This window comes from Stegostoma tigrinum, chromosome 26 (genome assembly GCF_030684315.1).
Source record: "Stegostoma tigrinum isolate sSteTig4 chromosome 26, sSteTig4.hap1, whole genome shotgun sequence".
NCBI classification, from domain to species: domain Eukaryota; kingdom Metazoa; phylum Chordata; class Chondrichthyes; order Orectolobiformes; family Stegostomatidae; genus Stegostoma; species Stegostoma tigrinum.
In genome coordinates this window covers 2,736,208-2,758,922 of record NC_081379.1, presented here as the reverse complement: position 1 = coordinate 2,758,922, position 22,715 = coordinate 2,736,208, and the positions used below count along the sequence as shown (strand labels likewise).

General features: G+C 39.5%; 1 protein-coding gene across 1 annotated transcript in view; it reads right to left on the bottom strand.

The window, feature by feature from the left end:
- ep400 (E1A binding protein p400) overlaps positions 1 to 22,715 on the bottom strand; it is a 135,839-nt gene that overhangs the window by 20,712 nt on the left and 92,412 nt on the right. Inside the window, exons 35-48 of the mRNA XM_048555918.2 lie at positions 18,873 to 18,956; positions 17,852 to 17,986; positions 17,306 to 17,350; positions 17,064 to 17,217; positions 15,497 to 15,741; positions 14,145 to 14,318; positions 12,026 to 12,073; positions 11,772 to 11,908; positions 8,986 to 9,042; positions 7,521 to 7,599; positions 5,700 to 5,876; positions 4,239 to 4,287; positions 4,037 to 4,146; positions 657 to 867 (exon numbers count right to left, since the gene is read on the bottom strand). Coding sequence (XP_048411875.2) covers positions 657 to 867; positions 4,037 to 4,146; positions 4,239 to 4,287; positions 5,700 to 5,876; positions 7,521 to 7,599; positions 8,986 to 9,042; positions 11,772 to 11,908; positions 12,026 to 12,073; positions 14,145 to 14,318; positions 15,497 to 15,741; positions 17,064 to 17,217; positions 17,306 to 17,350; positions 17,852 to 17,986; positions 18,873 to 18,956 — 1,705 coding nt within the window. The remainder of the gene's footprint in view (positions 1 to 656; positions 868 to 4,036; positions 4,147 to 4,238; positions 4,288 to 5,699; positions 5,877 to 7,520; positions 7,600 to 8,985; positions 9,043 to 11,771; positions 11,909 to 12,025; positions 12,074 to 14,144; positions 14,319 to 15,496; positions 15,742 to 17,063; positions 17,218 to 17,305; positions 17,351 to 17,851; positions 17,987 to 18,872; positions 18,957 to 22,715) is intronic.

Sequence of the window (22,715 nt, the reverse complement as noted above, 5' to 3'; positions counted from 1 at the left end):
CTCCATAAAACATAAGCTGTTTCCAAGATTAACTAAATCGCCAAACTAGAAACAAATCTCCCACATGCCTTACATGACTGGAAACGTCACCTCAGGAACTAGTGAGTTCTTTTTAAAAGCACTGTAGTGGCTTGACACTCCATACATCGGTTTGAGGTATAAAAATATTTGGTGTGTATTGAAATCAACACTTGGCCTATTACTGTGCTCCAACAACTACACTGTTTTTGGAAACATCTTCTAAATCTACTACAGTTTTGAAAAATTTGCAGTGATAGATGGCCTTTAAAATGCAGTAAAACATCTTGCAACACTTCACGAGTGGTTAGAATTAAATTACCATCCGTACCACACAGGAGCCATGAAGGCAGATGACCGAAAGCTGGATCAAAGAGATGAGAGTGGCACAAACGGAAGAAATATGACAAGAGGTTTCGGGAAGGAATTTGTGAGGTGATGACTCTTCAAATTTAAGATAATACACAATCCACCTTTAACATGCTCTTCGAGTTAACATAGGTAATTACAGAGACAGGCACTGAAAGGAACGAGCAGATGCAGATCAAGGTTTAGTTTGTACACATGTAGAAATCATGAAGTTATTCAGTGATACAGTTGTGAATTGGTGGCATGACAAAAGGCAGTAACTGTCCAACCTGGGGTGACTTGCGTGACCAATGACCTGGTCTGGGACTGCACAGGAGTCAGGCTGGTAGTCACCACCGCTGCTGCTGTGGCTGTGACTGGGGCCATTGCAGCTCGGACACCCTGGTTGGTTGCTATGGCTACGACCTCTGTGGTAGCAGCAGACGTGGCCACGGTTCGCTGCTGAGCATGTACGACCTGGGCTGTTGTACCCCCTGCAGACTAAAGACAGATTAGAGATGTTAACACAAAACACTGTCTCTTCATTCATCACACTGGGTTACACAACTGCTCTAATTTTTCATTTATTGGGTTTAAAGGGAAGAAAATACAAGAGTGGCGTATAATGGGTAGCCCATCTAGAACACTGAATTATACAGCACAGGGAAGGGCCCTTGGGCCCATGGGCCCATGATGTCGTGCCGGACATGATACCAAATTAAACTAATCCCTTCTGCCTGCCCTTGGTCCATATCCCTCCATTCCTTGCATATTCATATGCTTATCTGAAAGCCCCTTAAATGCCCATATTATATCTACCTCCACCACCTCTGACAGCATGCTCCATGCTCCTATCACTCTCTGTGTAGAAAACATCTACACCTTACATCTGCTTCGAACTTTCCCCCTCTCATCTTAAAAGAATGCCCCTCCAGTATTAGACATTTCAACTCTGGGAAAAAGATTCTGACTGTCAACCCTGTCTATGTATCTCATGATTTTATAGACTTCTATAAAGTCTTCCCTCAGCCTCCCCAGTCCAGAGAAAACAACCCACATTTTTATAGCCTCTCCTCATACCCTCTAATCCACGCAGCTTCCCAGTAAACATCTTCTGCATCCTCTCCAAAGCCTCCACATCCTTCCCGTAATGTGACAACCAGAATTGAATGCAATACTCCAAGTGTGGCCTAATCAAAGTCTTACAAAGCTGCAAAAGCAGCATTTTTGACATCTCATGCAGCTGAAGTGTGGGGGGAGACACTCATCATAACAGATCACACCATTGTTGTGTCACCTCACATTCTTGGTCCTCATCATGGTTCTCCTGCACTGCACTGAACATAGGAAACAAATGAAAGTATTCATCCAAAGATGTGCAGCATTGGCTACATGAGGATCAGAACGCGCAAGGGAATTACTCAGTCAGGGGGCAGGTGAAATTTAAATGTAAAGAAAATGCAAATTGCATCTCATGAGGACAAAAAGATAATCCAGGAATAGATTAATACATAAATGGAAAGAGTATAACTTGCAATGAGAACAAATAAGATCTGGAAGTCCTGACTGAAAGTCAGTTGAAATCATTTGCAACAAAGATTTGTTGTAGCAAGTAAGGCAAGTGAGATGTCAGGATGTCCTGAAAGGTCAATATTGACCTGAAACAATGAGTTAATCCTGCCTCTTTATAAACGAATGGCGGAGACAGACTTTAAACCAGATACACACTGTTGTGATCACTAAAGTACAAAATAGTATATTACAGTAATTAAAGGAAGAGAACAGAATGGACAGATTAGATTATAATAGAGTGATTACAAAGTGGTACATTCTTCCTGGAGAGAATAAGTAGTTTAACTATACACTTCAAGCAACTACGTAATGAGCTGGTCTACTTTGCCCAGACAGTAGAGCCAGAAGATGCATCTTGCACTTGAACTGGGAGAAAGTAAATTCAAATAATCTCAGGAAATATTGGGGATATTTCTTGGTCCCTTGGAAGGGAGTTAGGTGGGGTTGGCAGCAAGTTTTAAAAACCTTGCAAGAGGGTTCCGTGATGTGGCTCCCCATTCCTCATAATCTCCCAAAATGTGGGCTGTCACTGGAATTAGCAAAAACAAAATACTGCAGATGCTGGAAATCTGAAATAAGAACAAATACCGCTAGTTGTACTCAGCACATCTGAAAGCATCTGTGGAAAGACTATGTTTCAGGTTGATCACCTGATTTTTCCCATTCATGCTGCCTGATCTGGTGGACGATACAAGCAGCTTTCCTTCCTATTATTGGAATCAGTAAACCTTTAACCAAATGCAGGCAGGCAATCAAGACACTTAATATCTCAATCAGTTGTCATTTTTGGGCAAGCAGAAAGTTTGCCGGCACTGCAGAGCCCCTCACTGTGTCTGAAGTCTGCTGTTACAGAAGATCAGAGGGGAATCAGGGAACTCCCCTTCCATATGGACTGTTCTGGGCCGTCATGTCATTAAGTGCACTATCTCAATCTTTCTATGCCTGAGGAGCTCTCACCTGTCTCCCAAGTTGAAATGTCAGCCAGCCATCATTTTGGCCCTTCAACTGTGTCTCTTACTTCCATTTCCTGCCTGATTTTAACTATCCAATAAACAAACCAGCAGCCAATTAGTCAGCCAGCTCCTGTACACAACTTCTGGCAAGAAGCAGCAGCTCAGTACTCACAGTGTCCCAATGTGAATGTGCCTACCACTCACTGAACAGTCTAGATTGGTTGTCTCAAGTGAACAAGTCATACAGCACAGAAATAGACCCTTTGCCCAACTTGTCCACGCTGACCAGACATCCCAGTCTGACCTAATCCCATTTGCCAGCATATGGCCCATATCCCTCTGAACTCTTCCTATTCGTACACCCATCCAGATGCCTTTGAGCCAAGTAGCAAGGGAGATGGAAGAACACTTTACACTCACTCATTCATTCATTCAAAACAAATTAACTAGATAAAATAATTTTGAATACAACTAAATTAAACTCTTATATGTGTAGTATACTAGTGATTTTGCATCTCTGACTCCCAATGAGGGTTTTCCTCATCTCATAGCTGAGTTTGCTATAGACTGGATGATAGAAGCTAATCATTGCGTTTGATCAGTATCTTCATTATCATTACATTATGACACAACCTGATGAATTTTGGTCCTTTTTACTGAACAATCTCTATCTGTGTTCTTTTACTCTTCTGTCCTAGATTACACCAGTCAACTCACATCATTTGTCATCCTGCTCTTCTACCTCTTCTGCTTCTTTTCCATTTTTTTTTTGTTTTTCACTTATATTTTCACTTTCTCCATATCTTCCACCCCCTCGGTGATGATGGGGAAACTTTGATGACGTTGCTCATGGTAAGGTCAAGGGATATGATAAAAGGTGATAACTTAGGTGTGACAGGAAATGTGAGGCAATATAGAAGAATGCTTATTACTATCAACTTGTCTTATAAGGGCTCATTCATTGTTTTATGAAGAACGCATCGGTACAAGTGTAGCCAATAAATTGAATGGGAAATGTATGTTAGAGGAAGCATGGCAGTGACAGCAAGTGCTGCTACACCTAAGTTTTCTTTAGAAATACATGTATGAATATATTTTGCACTGCATTTTATAACACTGAAGCAACTAAATACATTAACACATACTGTAAGAGTTCCAGAGATAACATGTGGAGTGAGGCGCTTGTTAATAGGCTGAAATGTGCTTTGCTGGACTCCCGCTGCCGTGTTCACAATGACATTGCCTCCAACAGTGGCTACAAAGAAACAAAAGCAATGTGAATGCAAACTGAAATGAGAGTTGTGCTGAGTCTATCATTATGGATTCCTTGTAAAGCAAATCACTTACCAGTCTGAATGCTTGTTGTGCCAGCAGCTGTTTTAATAGCTCCAGGCTGCTGAAAAAGAGATAGAAAGTGTTAATTGGAGCAATGTAAATCCCACCCTAATCTAATATACTGTAACAGCTTTCATTGTTATGTCCTAATGCACTATCAAAATGAGTTGAACAACTGACAGGCATCCTTCAGCTGCCTGGCTTCTGAGCTCATTCCCTTCCTAAACCAGGAATTCTGTAATTCTCTCTCCCTTTCAAGATATTTGAAAACAAACTACCTCATCAACCAAGCTTTTAATCACTTATTATATCCATATGTGGCGCACAGTCTAAACATGCTGATTAATGCTCCCACAGACTACTCTGGGACATTTTAAATTAAAGATCTTGCATAGGTGCAAGGTGCTACTATTTTTAATGCAACTGATCTGAAATATTAAAGAAACATTTACCAAATGGCCAAATCCTAATGATATTTGAAATGACAAAATACAAGTCAATGCCCAATTCCCTGCTCAATCTAAAAATGGAGTCACAAATTTCTAACATTTTTTAAATCAAGAAGATCCAACAGACAAAATAAATGTCTAACTCTAATTTCTGTTATAGTCTCTCACTCCCACATACTAGAAATAAAAAAACAACTTGCTCATAAACAACCAAAATTAAAGATATGAACACATTAAAATTCTGGAGAAGCTTGATCCAAGTTTGTAATGGCAGATGGGCATAGTTGCATTATCATTGGACTAGTAATGCTAGAGGCCCTGTTTAATGCTCTGGGAACACCCAATTCAAATTCCTTTGCTAGCTGATTGAATTTCAATTCAGTTAATAAATCTGAAAAATAAAACTGGTCTCGGTAAAGGGACGTCACCATGCATCTAATCAATTTTTCTAAAAATCTACCCGATTCACTAATGCCCTTCATGGAAGGAGTATATGCCATCCTTACACAGTCTGACTTCATTATGACACCAGACCCACAGCAATGTAAGCTCTCTCAAATTGCCAGGTAAGCCATTCAGTTCAGGGGCAATTAGGAACTGGCAACAAATGTTAGTCTTGCCAGTGACTTGAAAAGCCCATGAAAAAAATTTAAAAAGCCACACCTAGAAATTGAGCCCCAGCAAATCAATTCTATTTCCTCTATTTCTTATTTCTATGTTTGTTTTTAAACAATTTACTTCGACTGAATACAGGTTGTTGTGATCTGGAAACACTTCTTAAAAAGCAAGATTAGACGTAATTAAGTAATAACTCTGAAAAGAAACTGGATAAATAGTGAAGAGGGAATAAGTCTTCAGAGCAATGAGAAAAGAGCAGCTAAACAGAATTAATGAGGTGGTTCTTATAAAGAGCCAAATTACCTCCTTAGTGCTGTGCAACTTTTATTAGTCCTACAACAAACATGCAACATGCACAAGGAAAATCTTCTATGAAAGAAAAGCAAATGAAAACAATCTTTCTTACCAGCACTGTGGTGTTGGTAACAGTGGATGCAGCAGTCTGGACAGCAGCTTGAGACTGCTGAAGCACTGGATTCTGAGCCTGCGAGCCTTGTTGCTGTTGTACAGCTGGCTGGGTATTTTGCTGTGCTTGCTGCTGTTGCTGTGCCAGTTGTTGGGCTCTCTGCTGCTCTGCTAAAGCCTTGAAGTTCATTAAAAATAAATGCGATATTATTAATAAATTTTGCAGAAATTAAGTTTCATTCTAATTCACTTTCATTTCCGATTCCTGGGTTTTTTCAACATTGTTTCTTAGCAAAACTATGAACTGCTTTCAAAGGAAAAAATGTAACAAAAGATCTACAATCGTAAATCAGAACAGGGAGTATAGCATTATAGAAATTGTAGTGCAGATAAATCAACATCAATCAAAACAAAAACGTCATGACATCTCAGGTCTAGATTCTTGATTAGAAGAAAACCGTACATTCCCAAAAGATCCTACCTGGTCTGTTCCCTTCACAAATAATGACTGCCCTTTGATTTATTTGCAGCATTTACAATTCTAGGTATAGCTACTGTTTGTTAACCTGACACCTGAGCATAATTTATAACAAACAAAATACCACTCAATTTAAATATAATTCTAAACTTGAGAACTAAGATCTTTATTATTATGATATTTATTGTTTAATTCATATAGCTGTGCAATTATAGAACTGCTATGGCAGCATACTTGCCTTTATCAGTTGAGGCACAGTTTATAACGCCGGGAAGATTATGTTAAAGTTGAACAAAACATTGGTTAGGCCACTGTTGGAGGACTGTGTGCTGTTCCGGTCACCACACGTTAGGAATGATGTGATTTGCACTGGAGAGACTGCACAGGAGATTCACCAGGACATTGGCTCAGACAGAGCATTTGAGCTATTAAGAAAGCCTGGATGGGCTTGAGTTGTTTTCTAAAGAACAGAGAAGGCTGAGGGTGGACCTGATTGAGGTGAATTTGTTTTTTTTTTGGAAACAACCTGTTCAGAAATATGTGATGAAACATCTTGGACAAATGGGACTTGCAACAGTTCAAAAATACTAGCTCTGGGCCAGAAGAGTCCATGATAGAAGGTGTATAAGATTATGAGGGACATGGACAGGGTGAAGAGGAAACAGCTGTTCCTTTTAGTTGACTGGTCAATAAAAGGGGACAAAATTTTAAGGTGAAAGGTAGGAGGTTTAGAGGGGATTGAGGTGAAGTTTTTTCACTCAGAAGGTGATAGGAGTCTGGAATGCACGGCCTGGGAAGGTAGTAGAGATGGAAAACATTGCAACCTTTAAAACACACGGGTGGGCACTTGAAATGTCATAACAGTCAGGAGGATGGATCAAGTGCTGAAAAGTGGGGTTAGTGCAGATAGTTCAGCACTCATTCAATGGGCTGAAGGGTCTCTTCTGACTATAAATGCTCCAGTACAAAATAAGAATGGAAATTTTATGGATGATGCATTAACATTCAATATATACCTCAGAAAAAAGAAAACTAAGGCATACTGTATAGAATGCATAATGCAATCTTGGTAATGTTTTACTCAAATATATCTGCTCAAAAGGAAAATTACTGGCCAGTTATGGAAAATAAACCTATCAAGACCCCAGTTAATGTTTCAACCTAAAAATGCAAAACTAATTATTAACAGTCTATGAATTTCTGACAAATTGCTTCAGAATGTGTACTTCATCTTGAGACCTGTATCCTAATTACTTTTTAATATCTGCAAAAAGCAAACATTTTCTCTCAGGTCTCCACTGCAAGATTGTGTACCAAGACAGATATTTTTATGCAAATACTAACCTTTTTCTCTTTTGATATACGCTCAGCTCGAAGTGTGGCAACCTGGATTGGTGGTAGAGGCTTGTCATAGTTGATTCCACTAAGGTAACACATAAATAAAATGTTTAGAGATAAATAAGATGATATACACATTGATTACTAGAATTTTTTAGCAATTGCATTGCATAGAATTACACAAAATGTACAGGACAGAAGCAATCTATTTAGCTCAATTCATGCTAACTTAGTTGTTCCATTTGGACTTCCTCCCAAAATTCCTCATGTAACTCTTTCAGCAAAATGCTCAGTTCTCTCCTCTCTCAGATGCTCATCATGGTTCCACTAAATGAAACTAAGCCCTACAGTAGCAAGCTCCACATTTTCTCCACTCTCTGGGTAAAGAGGATTCTCAGTGACATTCTCATGCCAACCGATTCTAGATTTGCTCTTCCCCACAACTGAAAAACCATTATACAGACTCTTATCAACCTTGTTTGTAACAGCAGCCTAACCCCCTGTGGTAGCTGGCCCATGGCTGAATTTTGCAGGGAGGTGAATCAATTAAGAACACTTTCCAGTTCATCTGCCATTCAATTACGTGCAGTGGATGGTTGGAGCAATGAGGACTGATGGTAAAAGAACAGTGCACAGAGAAATGAAGAGCTGTGACACATAGTACAACAGAAGATGGCAGAGGCTGGAGACCAGAAGGGGAAGGGAAGCCCATGGACATGTCACTGGAGGTCCTGGTGGAGGGTGTGGGGAGAGCAGTGGTAGTCTTTGCTGAGGTTGGCAGCAGGTCACGGGTGGGACGCATAACCCCATGTAAGGGCACAGCTTTAAAAGGTCAATACAGCCATTTATTTCTTTAATTGGATTCAATAGAATGATATCAAGTTCTCTTTATTAAAAATTACCTAAAACACTGTCTTAAGGGGCTGTTCTCATTAGTGCAAGCCTTAACTTCGATTTGGGGTGGTAAATTGAATGGTCATTTGTCTTTTTACTGTTCTGCAATGATAGCTTGTTGTGCACATGCCTTCCTGACCTAGCGGTATTGCTGGTATTTTATGGGAACTGCAAATCAACGGAAAAGAGCTATTGCAAGTGTAAACTAGCTCTATCTTGTCTTAATTGTCCTAACTAGCTGAAAATTTCAACCACTGGGATTCCTGACCTCAATACTGACCCATCCTTGGAAAAACAAGGAGGTGGAGCAAGAATGTTGGGTCTGATGTCTTTCTTATCACAGTCATCACCCTTCCTCCTCTCCCTCCCCCCAGTTCAACAACAACTTGGGAAAAATCCTCTGTCCTTGCTGTATCTGCTTTAGGTAAACAGCCTGTAAGGTCACTGCCTGATCTTTCCATGCCAAGAAAAAAAATGGACCCCAATTGCTCATTCCCTCCCATCAAGGGTCACCCAATCATGTACAAAACAAGAATCGAAAAAGCCAAAACAACAAATAATAATCAAAGTTGCAGACCTCTCTGCTAACACAGATGCATGCTTTGGATTTTTCTGAAAGGGATTCATTCCAAGCCTAGAAAACAAAACAAATCATTAGACATTTCAGCAATTATGAAGAGAATACAACAGTATAGAAATTTCATCAGTAGAACTATGTACACAAACTTTTACCCTGAATACTATACACTGTATATATTTTTGCACACAAGTTAGGAACTTAGGAACAGGAGTAGGACATTCAGCCCATTGAAACTGCACTGCCATTTAATACAATCATTGCTGATTAAACACTTCAATACCTCTTAGCCAAGTGTCCCCATTTATCTTTATGCCACCGATAGATTCCTGATTACCAATCTGTACTTTAAATATGCTCAAGGACTGAGCTTCCACATACTTCTGTGATATAGAATTCCAAAGAGTCATTGCCCTCTGAGTAAAAGCTATTCTCCTCCGCAATCTTAGTCCTTAAGCGCATCTCCCTTATTTATAAATTGTGCCCTTGGCTCGAGATTCCCCAACCAGAGAAAATGTCTTATCTATATCTTCCCTGTCTATTCCTTTCAGTACTTTCTAAGTTTCAGTGAGATCACCTCTCATTCTTCAAAAGGCCCAGTTTGTCCAAACCCTCTTCACAGGACAGTCCTGCCATTCCAGAAACAAGTCTGGTGAACCTTTGTTGCATTCCCTTTATGGCAATATCATCTTTCCTGAGATGAGGAGACCAAAACTGCAGACAGCTATGGTCTACCCAAATTCCTACATAATCAAAGCAAGACTTCACTACTGCTGCATCTAAATCCTCTTGTGATAAAAGTTAACATTTCATTAGCATTCCTAACAGCATGCTGCATTTGCAGGTCAGTCTTCAGTAATTCACTGACAAGGATAGCCAGATCCCTCTGCACATCTACGCTTTCTAACCTCTCACTATTTAAGAAACACTAGGCAATTCTGTTCAACTTATCAGTGTAGATAACCTCACATTTTTCCACATTATATTCCACCAACCATGTTCTTGTCCATTCACTGAGCCTGTCCAAATCTTATTGAAACCACTATATCTTCTTCACAACACACATCCCTGCTTAATTTTGTATAACCTTCAAATCTGAAATATTACATTGGGTTCCCACATTGAATTCACTGACATACAAATGAGAAGAGCCAGGGTCGAAAAGCTGATCCCTTGCTGTACCACACAAGCCACAGCCTGTGAACATTAAGAGTGACTCATTTATTCTTACTTTTTTTACATTAGCAGATCATTGGCTCTTAAGACCACAAGACGAAGGAACAGATGCAGCTTTCAACCCTGCCCTGCCATTCAATAAGATTATGGCTGATTCCAGGCTATACTGCCTGTTCCACATGTTTTAATTTTACTAACCAATCTTCTTACGATATGGTCCCCTGCAGAAATTATTCTATTTATTCTAATTTGAAAATGGCAGTTAACAAGAGTGCGTACAGAAATGCGATACAACCATCTGGCTCAGTTGTAAAAGTGAGCTGAGGCCAATATTAAGGTCTGTGTACTTCACAGGCATTGGAATCACAGGCAACAGTGATAATTAGAACTGGCATGAACACAGACATGAAACTAAATCTGTTACTGGGAAGTTAAGGTGAAAGGAAATAAAATATTAGTTATTCCTTTTAGGATGCTGAATGACCTGCCATGCATTTCCAATATTTTCATTTCCGCTAAGCCACAACTTCATTTTTTGTGTGGTCATCTGATTTAGGAGAGTTTGCATTCTGCACCCACTGGGTTACCTACTGAAATATTGACAGCTGTACACCCAAAACGGTGCCAATTTTCAGTATTTAGTGAGTTTGACAGCCATTGATGAAACACTTCTAAACAATACCTACAGAATACAAGCCTGTACTTGAAGGCATAGATGCAAAACAAGTAGAGTGAACAGTAATTAGTCCTACCGGACCACAGGGCTGCTCTCTCATTAGAGAGATAACTGATGATGGTTTAACTTGGGGGTCATCAAATCCTCAGGTGAGGGATGTGATTGAGAAGGATTGTCCCCATGGTAAATCTCAGCTGGTGCGGGAGTTGAGGTATATAAAATGTTAAAAAGAAGATTGACAGAGTCGACATAGAGAGAATATTTCTTCATGTGGGGAAATCTAGAAAGAGAGGTCATAATTTTAGGATAAGGGGTGGTAAATTTAAAACTGAGATGAGGAGAAATTACTCCTCTCAAAGCGGCATGAATCTCTGGAATTTATTGACCCAGAATGCGGTGGCCATGGAGACACTGATTAAATTTGAGGGTGAGAAGATAAACATTTTTTATTTGCAACACTGAAGGGTTGTGGAGAACAAGCAAGAAAATGGAGGTGAGGCTGAGATGAGATCAACCATGATCATATTAAATGGTGGAGCAGGCTCGAGAGGCTGAATTTCCTGCTCCTCATCCTAGTTCTGAAGTTAATGTGCAGAAATATTATTTCAGTGAGCAAGCAGCTAATCTATTGTTCTCGGGGGGGGGATAGTGGAAGCAATTCATTCGGATATAATTTAAATTCTATTTAATTTGCATCTTGGAAAATAGTAATTTGAGACATGTTGTGAGTGCGCAACGAAAGGAAGGGGAGTGTAAACTCTGACTTCCAAAGGGTTCCATGATTGTCTGGATCTATTGTAACTAGCTGATATGAGATTGATTGCAGTTAATTGGCAATAGCTCCATTTAAGTGACTTCCAGCGTTACAAGAGGCAATCTCCGATCAATTTTATTCATCCAGCAGTTTCCTAATACACAAAAGGAAAGTACTTACATAGGTTTGATTGGTGGACTTCTTTTGCCAGCTATAAGCTTCACAAGCTCAAAGTGGCTTGTGAAAAGCTGTGTATGCATAACACTCTCATCTTGTGCATAGATTTGGCTGGTTCGCAGAGGACGACTGTTTTTGTTCTTCAAATAAAATACAAATACCGTTTCAAGATATTACAATTTGCATTTGTTGAAGTGCATGTAATATTAATTTAAAGTAATACTGTGAAACAATGATTTATTAAGAGATGAGCCTACCTTGTAAATGCTTTTTGTTTTTTTCTTTGGATTAGCATCATATATCAACTATAAATGAACATGAACAAAGTCAATGAACTTCTTGCTCATTAGCTCAGTCAAAAATTAACAGTGAATATAGGAACCAGAAATCAGGATTCACACCTTATTAAAATCCTGTCAGCAACTGTGATTCAATTAAAAACCGAACCAAACAACTCTCTCCGATCTTGAGAATTAAAGGATGGAGGCTCTAGACTGTATTGTTCTATCTAAAGTCCAAATATTGGTGAACTAAAACTCTTACTGCATCTTGCTAATATGGACGTTGGGATTTATTCCAAAGCCTCGTATTCTAGTTTATGCATCCTTATGAACTAATAGCTCCATCCACACATGAAACATTACCCCTCCTGCAATTTGCAGGTATGTAAAACACAAAATTTTGTTCAACTTTAGTCAACTTGATCATGAATTTTGGAATCTATTTTCTCTTTTACTTTCTATTGCCCTAGGTGTGTCCGGAACAATCTCAATATTAATTATATATATAGGTATATATACATATCATCAAAATCCTTTACAATTATCAATAAAGTTTTATCTAAAGAGGTGTTATTTGCATAGCAGTACAATATATGAACTCCTTGCATCAAAAGCAGCAACCTAGAATTCAAGGAGTGGGCTTGTACCTAATAAAGACTTACAGAAATGCTCTCTTAATATCAAACTCTAAAGCTCCTTATCTGCAAATCCAGACATTAAAGGTCATCCTTCTGCTATGTGGTTTTAACAAATATCTGCATCTACAATTTTATACAATATTTACTGTCACAGTTAAGCTGCAGGGACAGCATTAATTGAATTGCAGCGCTTCTACTCTCTGAAGTCAAGAATGCAACTGTGGGTCATTGCTCCACCTTGGTTCATTACTTCTGTTTGCAACAATTCACTTTTCTGATCAATGCTACATATTATCTCTGTATCGGTTTTGTTCGTTGCTCTTCAACCCATGCAATAACCAGAAGCTAGCTGAGTTCCGTTCCTTCTTCCGTAATTTAGCACTATGCGGTTCTTTTTCTGGTTCTGCTGAATGCAACACATTGCTTGAAACGATTGTTGCTGATGGTCTGCAACAACTGCATGAATTACAACAACAGCACAAAAATTAAAAGTGCCATCACTTAGCCTTTGCTCTGGGTTAACTTACTTCATGTGTTGAATGGCAAAACTGCACCATCAGCAGGAATAGTGGTAGTAACATATGGAAACACTCTGAACGCTCTGCTGTTGTGCACAGTGTATCATTGCTACACTTTAAAAACATCACAAAGATCATTTTCACAAAGTCACACATGCGGTGAGCTAATTAATCTACCTCCGAAGCAAAGTCAGCCACAAATCCGCAGACGTGTACCTACTGCAAAGCCAGTTATGCACGTAACTCTGATGTGAGCCAGAGCATCTGTATTAGATTCTTCCGCAGATCAGATTTGAGGAGTCATAGCAATTTCAGTATAGAATGGCCACTTGGCTAATTTTTCCTGTCAGTGTTGGGTTTTTAACTAATTCTTTCTACCCTCAACCCATCGTCAGCCTCTTCTAACGTTTTAAAATTTATATTCTTTGTTTTCAAATACTTTACCAATTCCCATTCTAATGATATTGAAAACCTTGCTACAATTGAGCCATTGTGAGAAACATTTCACGTTCTAATTGATCCCTGGTTTGAAGCTAGTTGCATATTTCCCTTTAAATTTAATGTGCCTACCCTAAGCTTCAGAAAGCAATGGCCCAGATCTTCTAAATGGAGCAAAGGTAGACAGAAAGATGTGCCGGGGAGCACTCAAAAGTCCTGATGTACCAACTACCCAGGAATTGACTGGGAGGTTTAGACTTTCGCTGCATAATTTCTTTGGAGACTAGAAACCTTCAAAACACTGAGTTCCAGGGCAGGGTGGCTAAAATGGAGTGGAGTTGCAAACAGACTATAAATTGCCTCTGCTCTGAAAATTAATTCCTATGTGTCTGATCAAGTAAACAAATGTAGCATATGGACTTTCAGTTCATCCTGAATGCTGAAACATTCAAACTGGCAAATGCATTGTTATATAAGGTGTAACAATTAAGTGTCTTTTACCTTTCCTTCTTCCCTTGGTATTATCACATTTTCATATCTGTTGCGACACTGTTTAGGTGACCGGTAAATGCGGCTGCAGGAGTTAACTACATCACTGACAAGATCCCAGTTTGGTGTGTGCGCCGGGGAGATAATGGCTAGGTTTAAAGGCAACTCCAGCAACTGTTTCACAGCCTACCAGCAACAAACAATAAACAATGAAATAAAAATTGTGCCAGTAAAAAGAAAGCCATGAAATTGTTAATGCATTTGTTGGGACACTCAATGCACAACCAGCAAATCATCTTCTACATTAGGCACTGGGCTGTTAAATACAGGAGACGGATTTGGAGATAATACAGAAATTCTGAAGAAGGGTCCTGACCCAAAACATCAGCGTTCCTGCTCCTCTGATGCTGCCTGTGTTCCTCCAGCATCGGCAGTTCCAACTATCTTAAGATGGATTTGGCTCCTATAGAAAATACAGGTTGACTTTCCACAGAGGGTTCTGCTGATTACAGAATCACCCAGCACTGAAGGCAGCCATTTGTCCCAATGTTCTTGTGTTAGCTCTTTAGCCACCTCTTTTTCAGCAGTCCTTAAAATCTAATCCCTTCAAGTATTTATCCAATTCCTTTTGGAAAGTTGTTATCTCATCTATCTCCATCTACATCGATATTTCAGATCATTATAATTCACTGCAATATTTTCATCTCAACTTCCTGCTTCTTTTATCAAATATGTTAAATCAGTTTCTTCTACTTAATGTGAACAGGAATCCTTTCTTCTCATCTTATCAAACACTGCATGATTTTGAATTCATGCAGGGTAAGAGGCTATTCTGTCTTCTATGCCTACTGTTTCTAAGCTTCAGCAAACAGAAACAATTTGTACTTATGGGATTTGTGGTGCTTTATCATCATACCTTTATCTGATGCCAAGATTATATTTAAGTATTAAAGATGCAAGGATAATGCCACATACATCCCATCTTTTCTAATATTCTTGTAACCTTGAGGTCAGTTAGAGAACAGTTCATTCATCACAGAAATTATGTTGGATATTTTTTAAAATATAAAAACAAGGGAATAGAAATTTATATTATGCACTGATAGCCACAGACAATGATTAAGTTGGGCTTGGATTTTTTTTTTACTTTAATTACATAAGTGGGTTGATTCTGCATCATACCTCATCACCACGGAGAACAAGTCCCCAACTCTCCCATGCCAATGGCCTCTGATGATGGTCTCTAACCCACCCATCGATTGCTCAGCACCCGATCCTTCCTTCAATCATTTACCTTGTCACCCAAGTTTTCCAGCCCTCAGATGTTTGTAGTAAATGTTGACCAAACATGAACAGAGGATTACCTGCAGCAAAGCCCAGTCCTCACTGATCAGCCATTCAGGGCTGTCTGTTCCACTGTCCACTGGAGGTTTAGTCAGTGTGGGCAGAGGTTTAGCAAATGATGTCTGTTGTTTCATGAACATGTTCTTCTTCTGATCTTTAGCTTCGCGACGCATCTTGAGCATGCATGGTGTTGATCTGTCAAACAGCGAGCGTGGTGGGGTGACTGGTTCTCCATGCCGAGCTTTCTTGAACTTCTTTCCAGCAGCTACAACAACAAAGGTCAACTGGTTTCACTTTCTAGACATATAAAAAGCAATACTGAATCAATGTTTTTCATGTAATTCGTCACCATCTATTCCTTCTGTTAGGGTCAGTATCTCACTCTGCTGCGAGTGTGTGGCTGTCCTCCTTCCATTTAGCCTATACAGCACAGCATAATACTATTCAACCCAACTTGAGTGTGCCACAACAACCTCCCCTTAACCTACTTCATCTCACCCCATCCTTGTATTCCTTTATCTGGTGCAAGAGACCAAAACTAGAAGACAAAGGTGTAAGGTGAATGGGGAAAGATTTAAAAGGGAACTAAGGGACATCTTTTTCAGGTAGAGGGTGGTGCATGTATGGAATGAGCTGCCAGAGGAAGTAGTGGAGGCTGGTACAGGTACAACATTTAAAACGCATCTGCATGGGTACATTAAAAGGAAGGGTTTACAGGGATATGGGCTAAATGCTGTTAAATGGGACTAGATTTCTACAGGATATCTGGTAGGCATGGAGAGATGGACTGAAGGGCTTCTCCTGTATTCTCTATTGAATTTAATTGCAACCATCATAGAATAATTTCCTCCCCAAGTGGGAACATCAGTGTAATGATGACGTGTGCGTGCATGTGCGCGTCTATGTATGCATGTGTGTGCTTGCACATCTGTGTGATGTAAAAATCTGCGATTAAAAAAGACCTGACCTAATAGCAACCACTGTAGATTGTCACAACAAATATGAATCTCAAATTTCCTTTAGGAAAGGATGGCAGATTTCCTTACCTGGTTTGGCCTACATATGACTCAATACTTAGTACAAGGTAATTGATTCTTAACTGCCCAGTGGTGCCCACATCCCAGTGGATCCATGCTGAGGCCTCACCTACATACAATCTACACGAATGTAGACCAATTAAGCCACCCTCTTAAGCTGTGATATCAAGGAAAATATAATAATATTACCAAATTGGCGGAAGGAGCTAATTGTATTTTTGCCATATTTGCTGATGATGCAAAGAGACATAAGAAAGCAAGTGTGAGGAGGCCACAAGATGATATATATTGCATATAGTAAAATGTGTGGGTTTAAAATTACTAAAGGTCTTGAGAAAAGCAATGAAATGCATTATTACTTCAAAAGCGGATTCATAATGCGCCAATTTAGTTGAACAGTGTCCACTTATTACATTGGTACCTCTGAAGCCATATTGAGAGCGAGAAGATCAAGTATGGATTCTTCATTGTTGAATATATGATATTCAACTAAGTTATATCTTCTTCCACATTCTTTCCTCCCCACCGATTTGGGAAGCACAATTCTTACCTGTTGGATCCAACTTTAGCCTCTTGTGCTCTTTCCGGACATAAACTGGGGGTAGTTTGGATTCCAGAATAGGCGTGGTGTCATACAGCAGGCACATTACAGGATCCATGTAGATGTCATTGTCATCTTGGGGTGGCGTTGGAGGAGTCCAAATCTGACACAGATAGAAAAGAATGTTAGCACCTCACCTTTAAATTATGTGACAATTCAAAATTATTTGGGTGAAGTGTGTGTAAACTCACTGGCATTATTTCAGTCTGGCCATCCTGACCTTCTTTCACATATTCCTTTATCAAAAGGAAAGAAAATAATTGAAATCCTCTCACTGATAAGACAGCACAAATCACTTCACAATCACCTTTTCATGATCAGATTTGCTCATTTATTTGTATTGCATTAGCATTAGAGTACAAAAACATGATAATCAGCCAAATTCATCTGCATTGGTGATTCTGTTTCATAAAAACATCAGTCTAGTCTATTGTTTAACTCAATTAGCATATTCTTCTATTTCTGTCAGTTCACATGATCATCTCATGTCCCTTTAAAATCAGCAATACTATACACATCAACCACTCCTGTGATAGCGTGCTCTCCAATCTTGCTACTCATTGGATGAAGAAGAATGTAATGGGACTGCAGGTGCATTTATACTAAACTGACTGCAGCAGGTCAAGAAAGCAGCTCATCACCGTTATTACAAGGACAATTAGAGACGGAATGAAAGAAATATTAGTGCAGCTAGCAATGTCCATACCCCCAGAATTAAATCAAAAAGCAATGCATACCTTGTTGTAAGCATCCTCCCGACCATATGTGAACAACACATCATTTTCTTCATCCTCTAGCTGCCTCTTCTTTTCCTCCTTCAGAGAGTGCAAATGTCCAAACTCCCACACGCGCTTGGCAGTTTTTATACGATCCTGACACAGCCAGAAATGACAGGAGTTAAAGTTGTTATTTTTCTAACACATGTACACACTCTCGGTATGTTTGAAAACAACTTCCAACATCTTTATTTCCAAAACTGTATATGTGACTTGGTATTTCCATTGCTCAAGAGTTTTAACTTGAAGACATCTGCTACATTAATAATGCAAGTTATACCTGTCATAACCACAACAAATACTGAAGTGTTCGTGTACTGGTTTAGCAATCCAGTAAATGGTTCAAAATCTACAATGCATACCTTGAATTTGAGCTCAATATAAAAATAACTATTCAACACACTGATTTTTCATAAAAGCCCAAATAATTATTTATTACTCAAATCAAACTATTGCTTCTTTCTATAAAGACGATTTGTGAATCAGTACATTTAACACTGGACATATGATAAATCTAGGAAAGGACAGGTGACTTTGGAACAATGATTGTCAAATCTCACCCCTCACCCAACTGAAGGCTTTTCTTATCTCATATGGGTTTGTTATTAGCTCGTGATAGAGATCAATCACTGATTGGTCAATATCTCCTTTCTCATTGTATAATGCAGATGCCAGGATGTAAAAGGTGAACTTGTTGGACAGCTCTGATGTTCAGAGAAAGAAATCATTCACGCTTAGCCTCTTATCCAGCCTGACTCCAGTCCTATAATGGCATTTTTGACTGAGGCCTTTAAATTAACCAACTCAGCAACCATCTTTAAAATGGAAACAGCCCATCTCATCAGTGAATGTGGTCATGCCAATTTCACCCAGGTCCAGAGAACAAATTAAAAAAGAACCATTTCATTCACACAATACTAGGCGCAAACACACGGAGTTTAACAGAAAATGGGCCAAGGAAGATGTTCAGTATTGTACTTACATCTGGTAGTCTCTGCTCTGCTGGAGTTATAAATGTCTGTGTGAGCTCCAAATAATTCATCGCATACTTTTCAACTGGTGTAAGCTGTGGAAATAATTACTTGATTATGCCAATTCAGCTGGAGCAAAATTGAAAGTTCACATCAGTCTGATATTATTGTGACTATTATAATCATATCAATGTTCAACACGTTCAAATTCATCTTGTGTACATTTATTTTAAATTGTGCATCTGCTAAACCAAACGGAAAGGAGCGCAATCCAAGCACTTTTAGGTTCTTGTACAATAACATCACTCCCAGCCTAAACAGCTGAAAATCCCTTTAAACTAGCAAAAAGGACAATGTAAGTGGGGTTAAACGATGAAACATATTTTGGAGATGTCAACTTGCATAAGGGAGAAAACAGCAGTGTTATCTTGTACTGCTCAGCAAAGGAGCTACAAAATGCAGATTCATTTAGCAACTTTCTAAGTCCAAGTTTTTATAAACAGTAGCTTGGCTCAAGGGGTAGCAGTCTCATTCAGTCAATATATCACTGATCCAACTCCACCTCACAAGCTTGACCACAAAATCTTGACTGATACTTAACTGCCACACTATGACAGTGTTGCACTGCTGACAGTCCCGTCGTTCAATTAAAATATTTAGCAGTGGTCCTCGCAGATGAATGTAAAAGGTTAACACAGCATTATTTGAAGACGTAAACTAAACACTCAGTCCATACAGGTATTCCATTTGTAAATGATTAAGCATGGCAGTTCATACAAGTGGTCAAGGAGGAACAGACCTGAAATGCACAACTATCGATAGTGAAAGTATAGGGAGGAGAAGCACTCAAAGAGGCAGGAACCACAAGAATAGAAAGCATGGGATACAACCGAGAAGAGAAGCAGGAAGTTGGGATATTCAATGGGGGGATTTAAATATATGGAAGAGAGCTTAAGCTTAAAATCTAAAGCCTGAACAATTCAGCAAATGACACACAATTAATTGTAAGTCAGAGTATACACTAAAAAATTCTATTGGTTTTTTAATCACTCTTTAAAAGGCAAGTCAAAAGCATTAAAGTAAACAATAACAGAAACACTGTACAGGCTTACTTTGGCAGCATTCAGATGGAAAAGTTAGTACGTGGTGATCAAATCCAATTTATTCATTCAGAAAAATGCAGCAATTGAGATTAATTAAAGATCCGATACCAACTTTAAAGGAAGAAAATAGATAGATTATTGACTAGAACAGAGTCAAGGAGTGAAAGGGATAACGTGAACTGCAGATGCTGCAGAATCCAAGATAACAAATGTGGAGCTGGATGAACACAGCAGGGTGCTCTGATGAAGGGTCTAGGCCCGAAATGTCAGTTTTTGTGCTCCTGAGATGCTGCTTGGCCTGCCGTGTTCATCCAGCTCCACACTTTGTTATCAAGGAGTTAAAGGATTCGTTGTGATCCCATTTTGAGGCCTGAAAATTGTAAGATCCCCCAGGGAGAATCGTTTTGGTAGGAATTCAGCTGTTATGACTTGGTCAGAGCTCCACAATGCCTACTGCTGTCTAAGAGCTCACAGCCCCATCAGGGGGAGCCCTAGGTCAAGCAGTAGAATGAAGCTGAAGCCACATTCAGATTATCCATGAATTTATTAAATAGTGGACTAGGCTTGAGACACTTAATAGGCTAAACCTCCTCTAATTCATACACTCTTAAATTGGAAGGTTTACAGACACTAATAGATTTCATACAACTGTTGTCACTCAACTTGATCAGAAAGTCCACTGCCAAGTCACCATTACATGCATCAGACTCCTCCAGGAACAACATCAGAATCTTGCCATAACCAGGTACTGGAGAAATGAATTTCAAACCTATTTTCATCTGCATGTTTCTCCCAGCTTCGAGAGACATTCACACATGCCCACCTATACAAGCTCACGTTCACTCTGTCGCACCCCGCCCCCTTGATTTTCTGCCCAAATTACTATTCCACAGTCCACCTTCAACTTGGTGTTCACGCTGCACTCTTTTTGCATTCACGTAAGTAATATTGAGCAGTTTTGTAAACTAGCCCATCACACTGGGACTCAAACGGCTAACAAGCCTAATCAGTGCAGTAGATACTGATCCTAAACTCATGAACACAATTGTTAGCCACTCACTAGTTTCAAGGAAAAATTAAGTTACAAATTAGGTATAATTTACTGCAGTCAATCAGTGACAGTAACAACTACACCTGTAGGCAAAAAAAACAAAATAATTCTGAGAATATTATGTCACCATTTAGTGAATTTAAAAGGTTGAAGGTGATATTTATACCAGTAGTTTTGAAAATTGTTTACATAAAATACTCTCTGTATTCTAATGCATGCCATGAGCAATGAAAAACACCTCCAACACATTTATCTTTGAACATTCCATTTGTACAAAGTGACAATTTTAGCGAACAATAAATGACTCAATGTTATCCGAACTAACAGCATTAGGTAGCGACTAAAAGCTTGGTCAGTTTGAAGGCACACTCTAAAAGGAGAAAGATACAGAGGTTTAAAAAGAGAATTCCAGAGCTTAAGACCCAGTGGCTAAAAGCAAGGTTAACAGTGGGGTGGGAAAATCAGGATAGTAAAACATCAAAAGATTGGGGGTTGGAGGGACAATGTCATACAAAAACAACTAAATTTTTTTTAATACAAATACACTCAATCGAGTCACCTTGGCTCTACGGAGTTGAAACAAAAACTCGGGAAATAGCAATGCCATGGTGCAATACTTCAACCAAAGTCTACCTGCTGACCAGTCAGCACCTGTTTACAGTAGAAATTGTTGTTCCCTTTGAAATTTTGCATTCTTGTGTGTGTTCTGGTGAGAGCAATTCAGACAGTTTTAACAGCCTGTCTTTTCAGCAATTACATTTATTTCTACGTTGAGATATTGTTGGACGGGGGCAAGTGTAAGTTAGTATGTGTAAGGTTTGAGAGTGAACTAGGCTTGGTGCAAGTAGTGATACTTTCTCTGGCCAGTAACCCAAAGGCCCAGGCAGACACAGTAGAGGCATGGGGTCAAATCCCACCACAGCAGCTGAAGAAATTTAAATCAAATAAATAAATCTGAAATTAAAATGAAGTCTCAGTAATGGTGACCATCAAACTGCTGTCAACCGTTGTAAATAAAATCTGGTTCACTAATGGCTTTAGGGAAGGAAATCTCTCATTCCTACCTGGTCTGGCCTACATGTGACTCCAGACCCAGAGCAACATGGTTGCACCTCAATTGCCCTAGCAAAAGATTCAGCTCAACAGCAATTAGGCAGGATCAACAAATAGGGACACCATAGTAGCTCGGTGGTTAGCACTGCAGCCTCACAGCGCCAGGAACCCGGGTTCGATTGCACCCTCAGGTGACTGTCTGTGTGGAGTTTGCACATTCTCCCTGTGTCTGCGTGGGTTTCCTCAGGGTGCTCCAGTTTCCTCCCACAGTCCAAAGATGTGCAGGTTAGGTGGGATGTCCATGTTCTATGTTCTAAATTGTCCCATTGTGTTCAGGGATCTGCAGGTTGGGTAGATTATAGGGGGATAGGTCTGTGGGAGGATGCTCGAGGGTCGATATTGACTTGTTGGGCCGAAGAACCCGTTTCCACCCTGAAGGGATTCTATGATTCTATGATCCACGATCTATTTCAAAATGCTGTTCTTTCCAGTGATATCCACATCCAATGAAATAATACATAAAAGGAATACTTTAACTTAACTACACTTGTTAGGTACCAGCAGCTCAAGATAGACTTAACAACAGCACAGCTTTAAACTTGATCTGCAGCATCAAGGAACTCCATGAGGTCAAAACGCTCAGATAA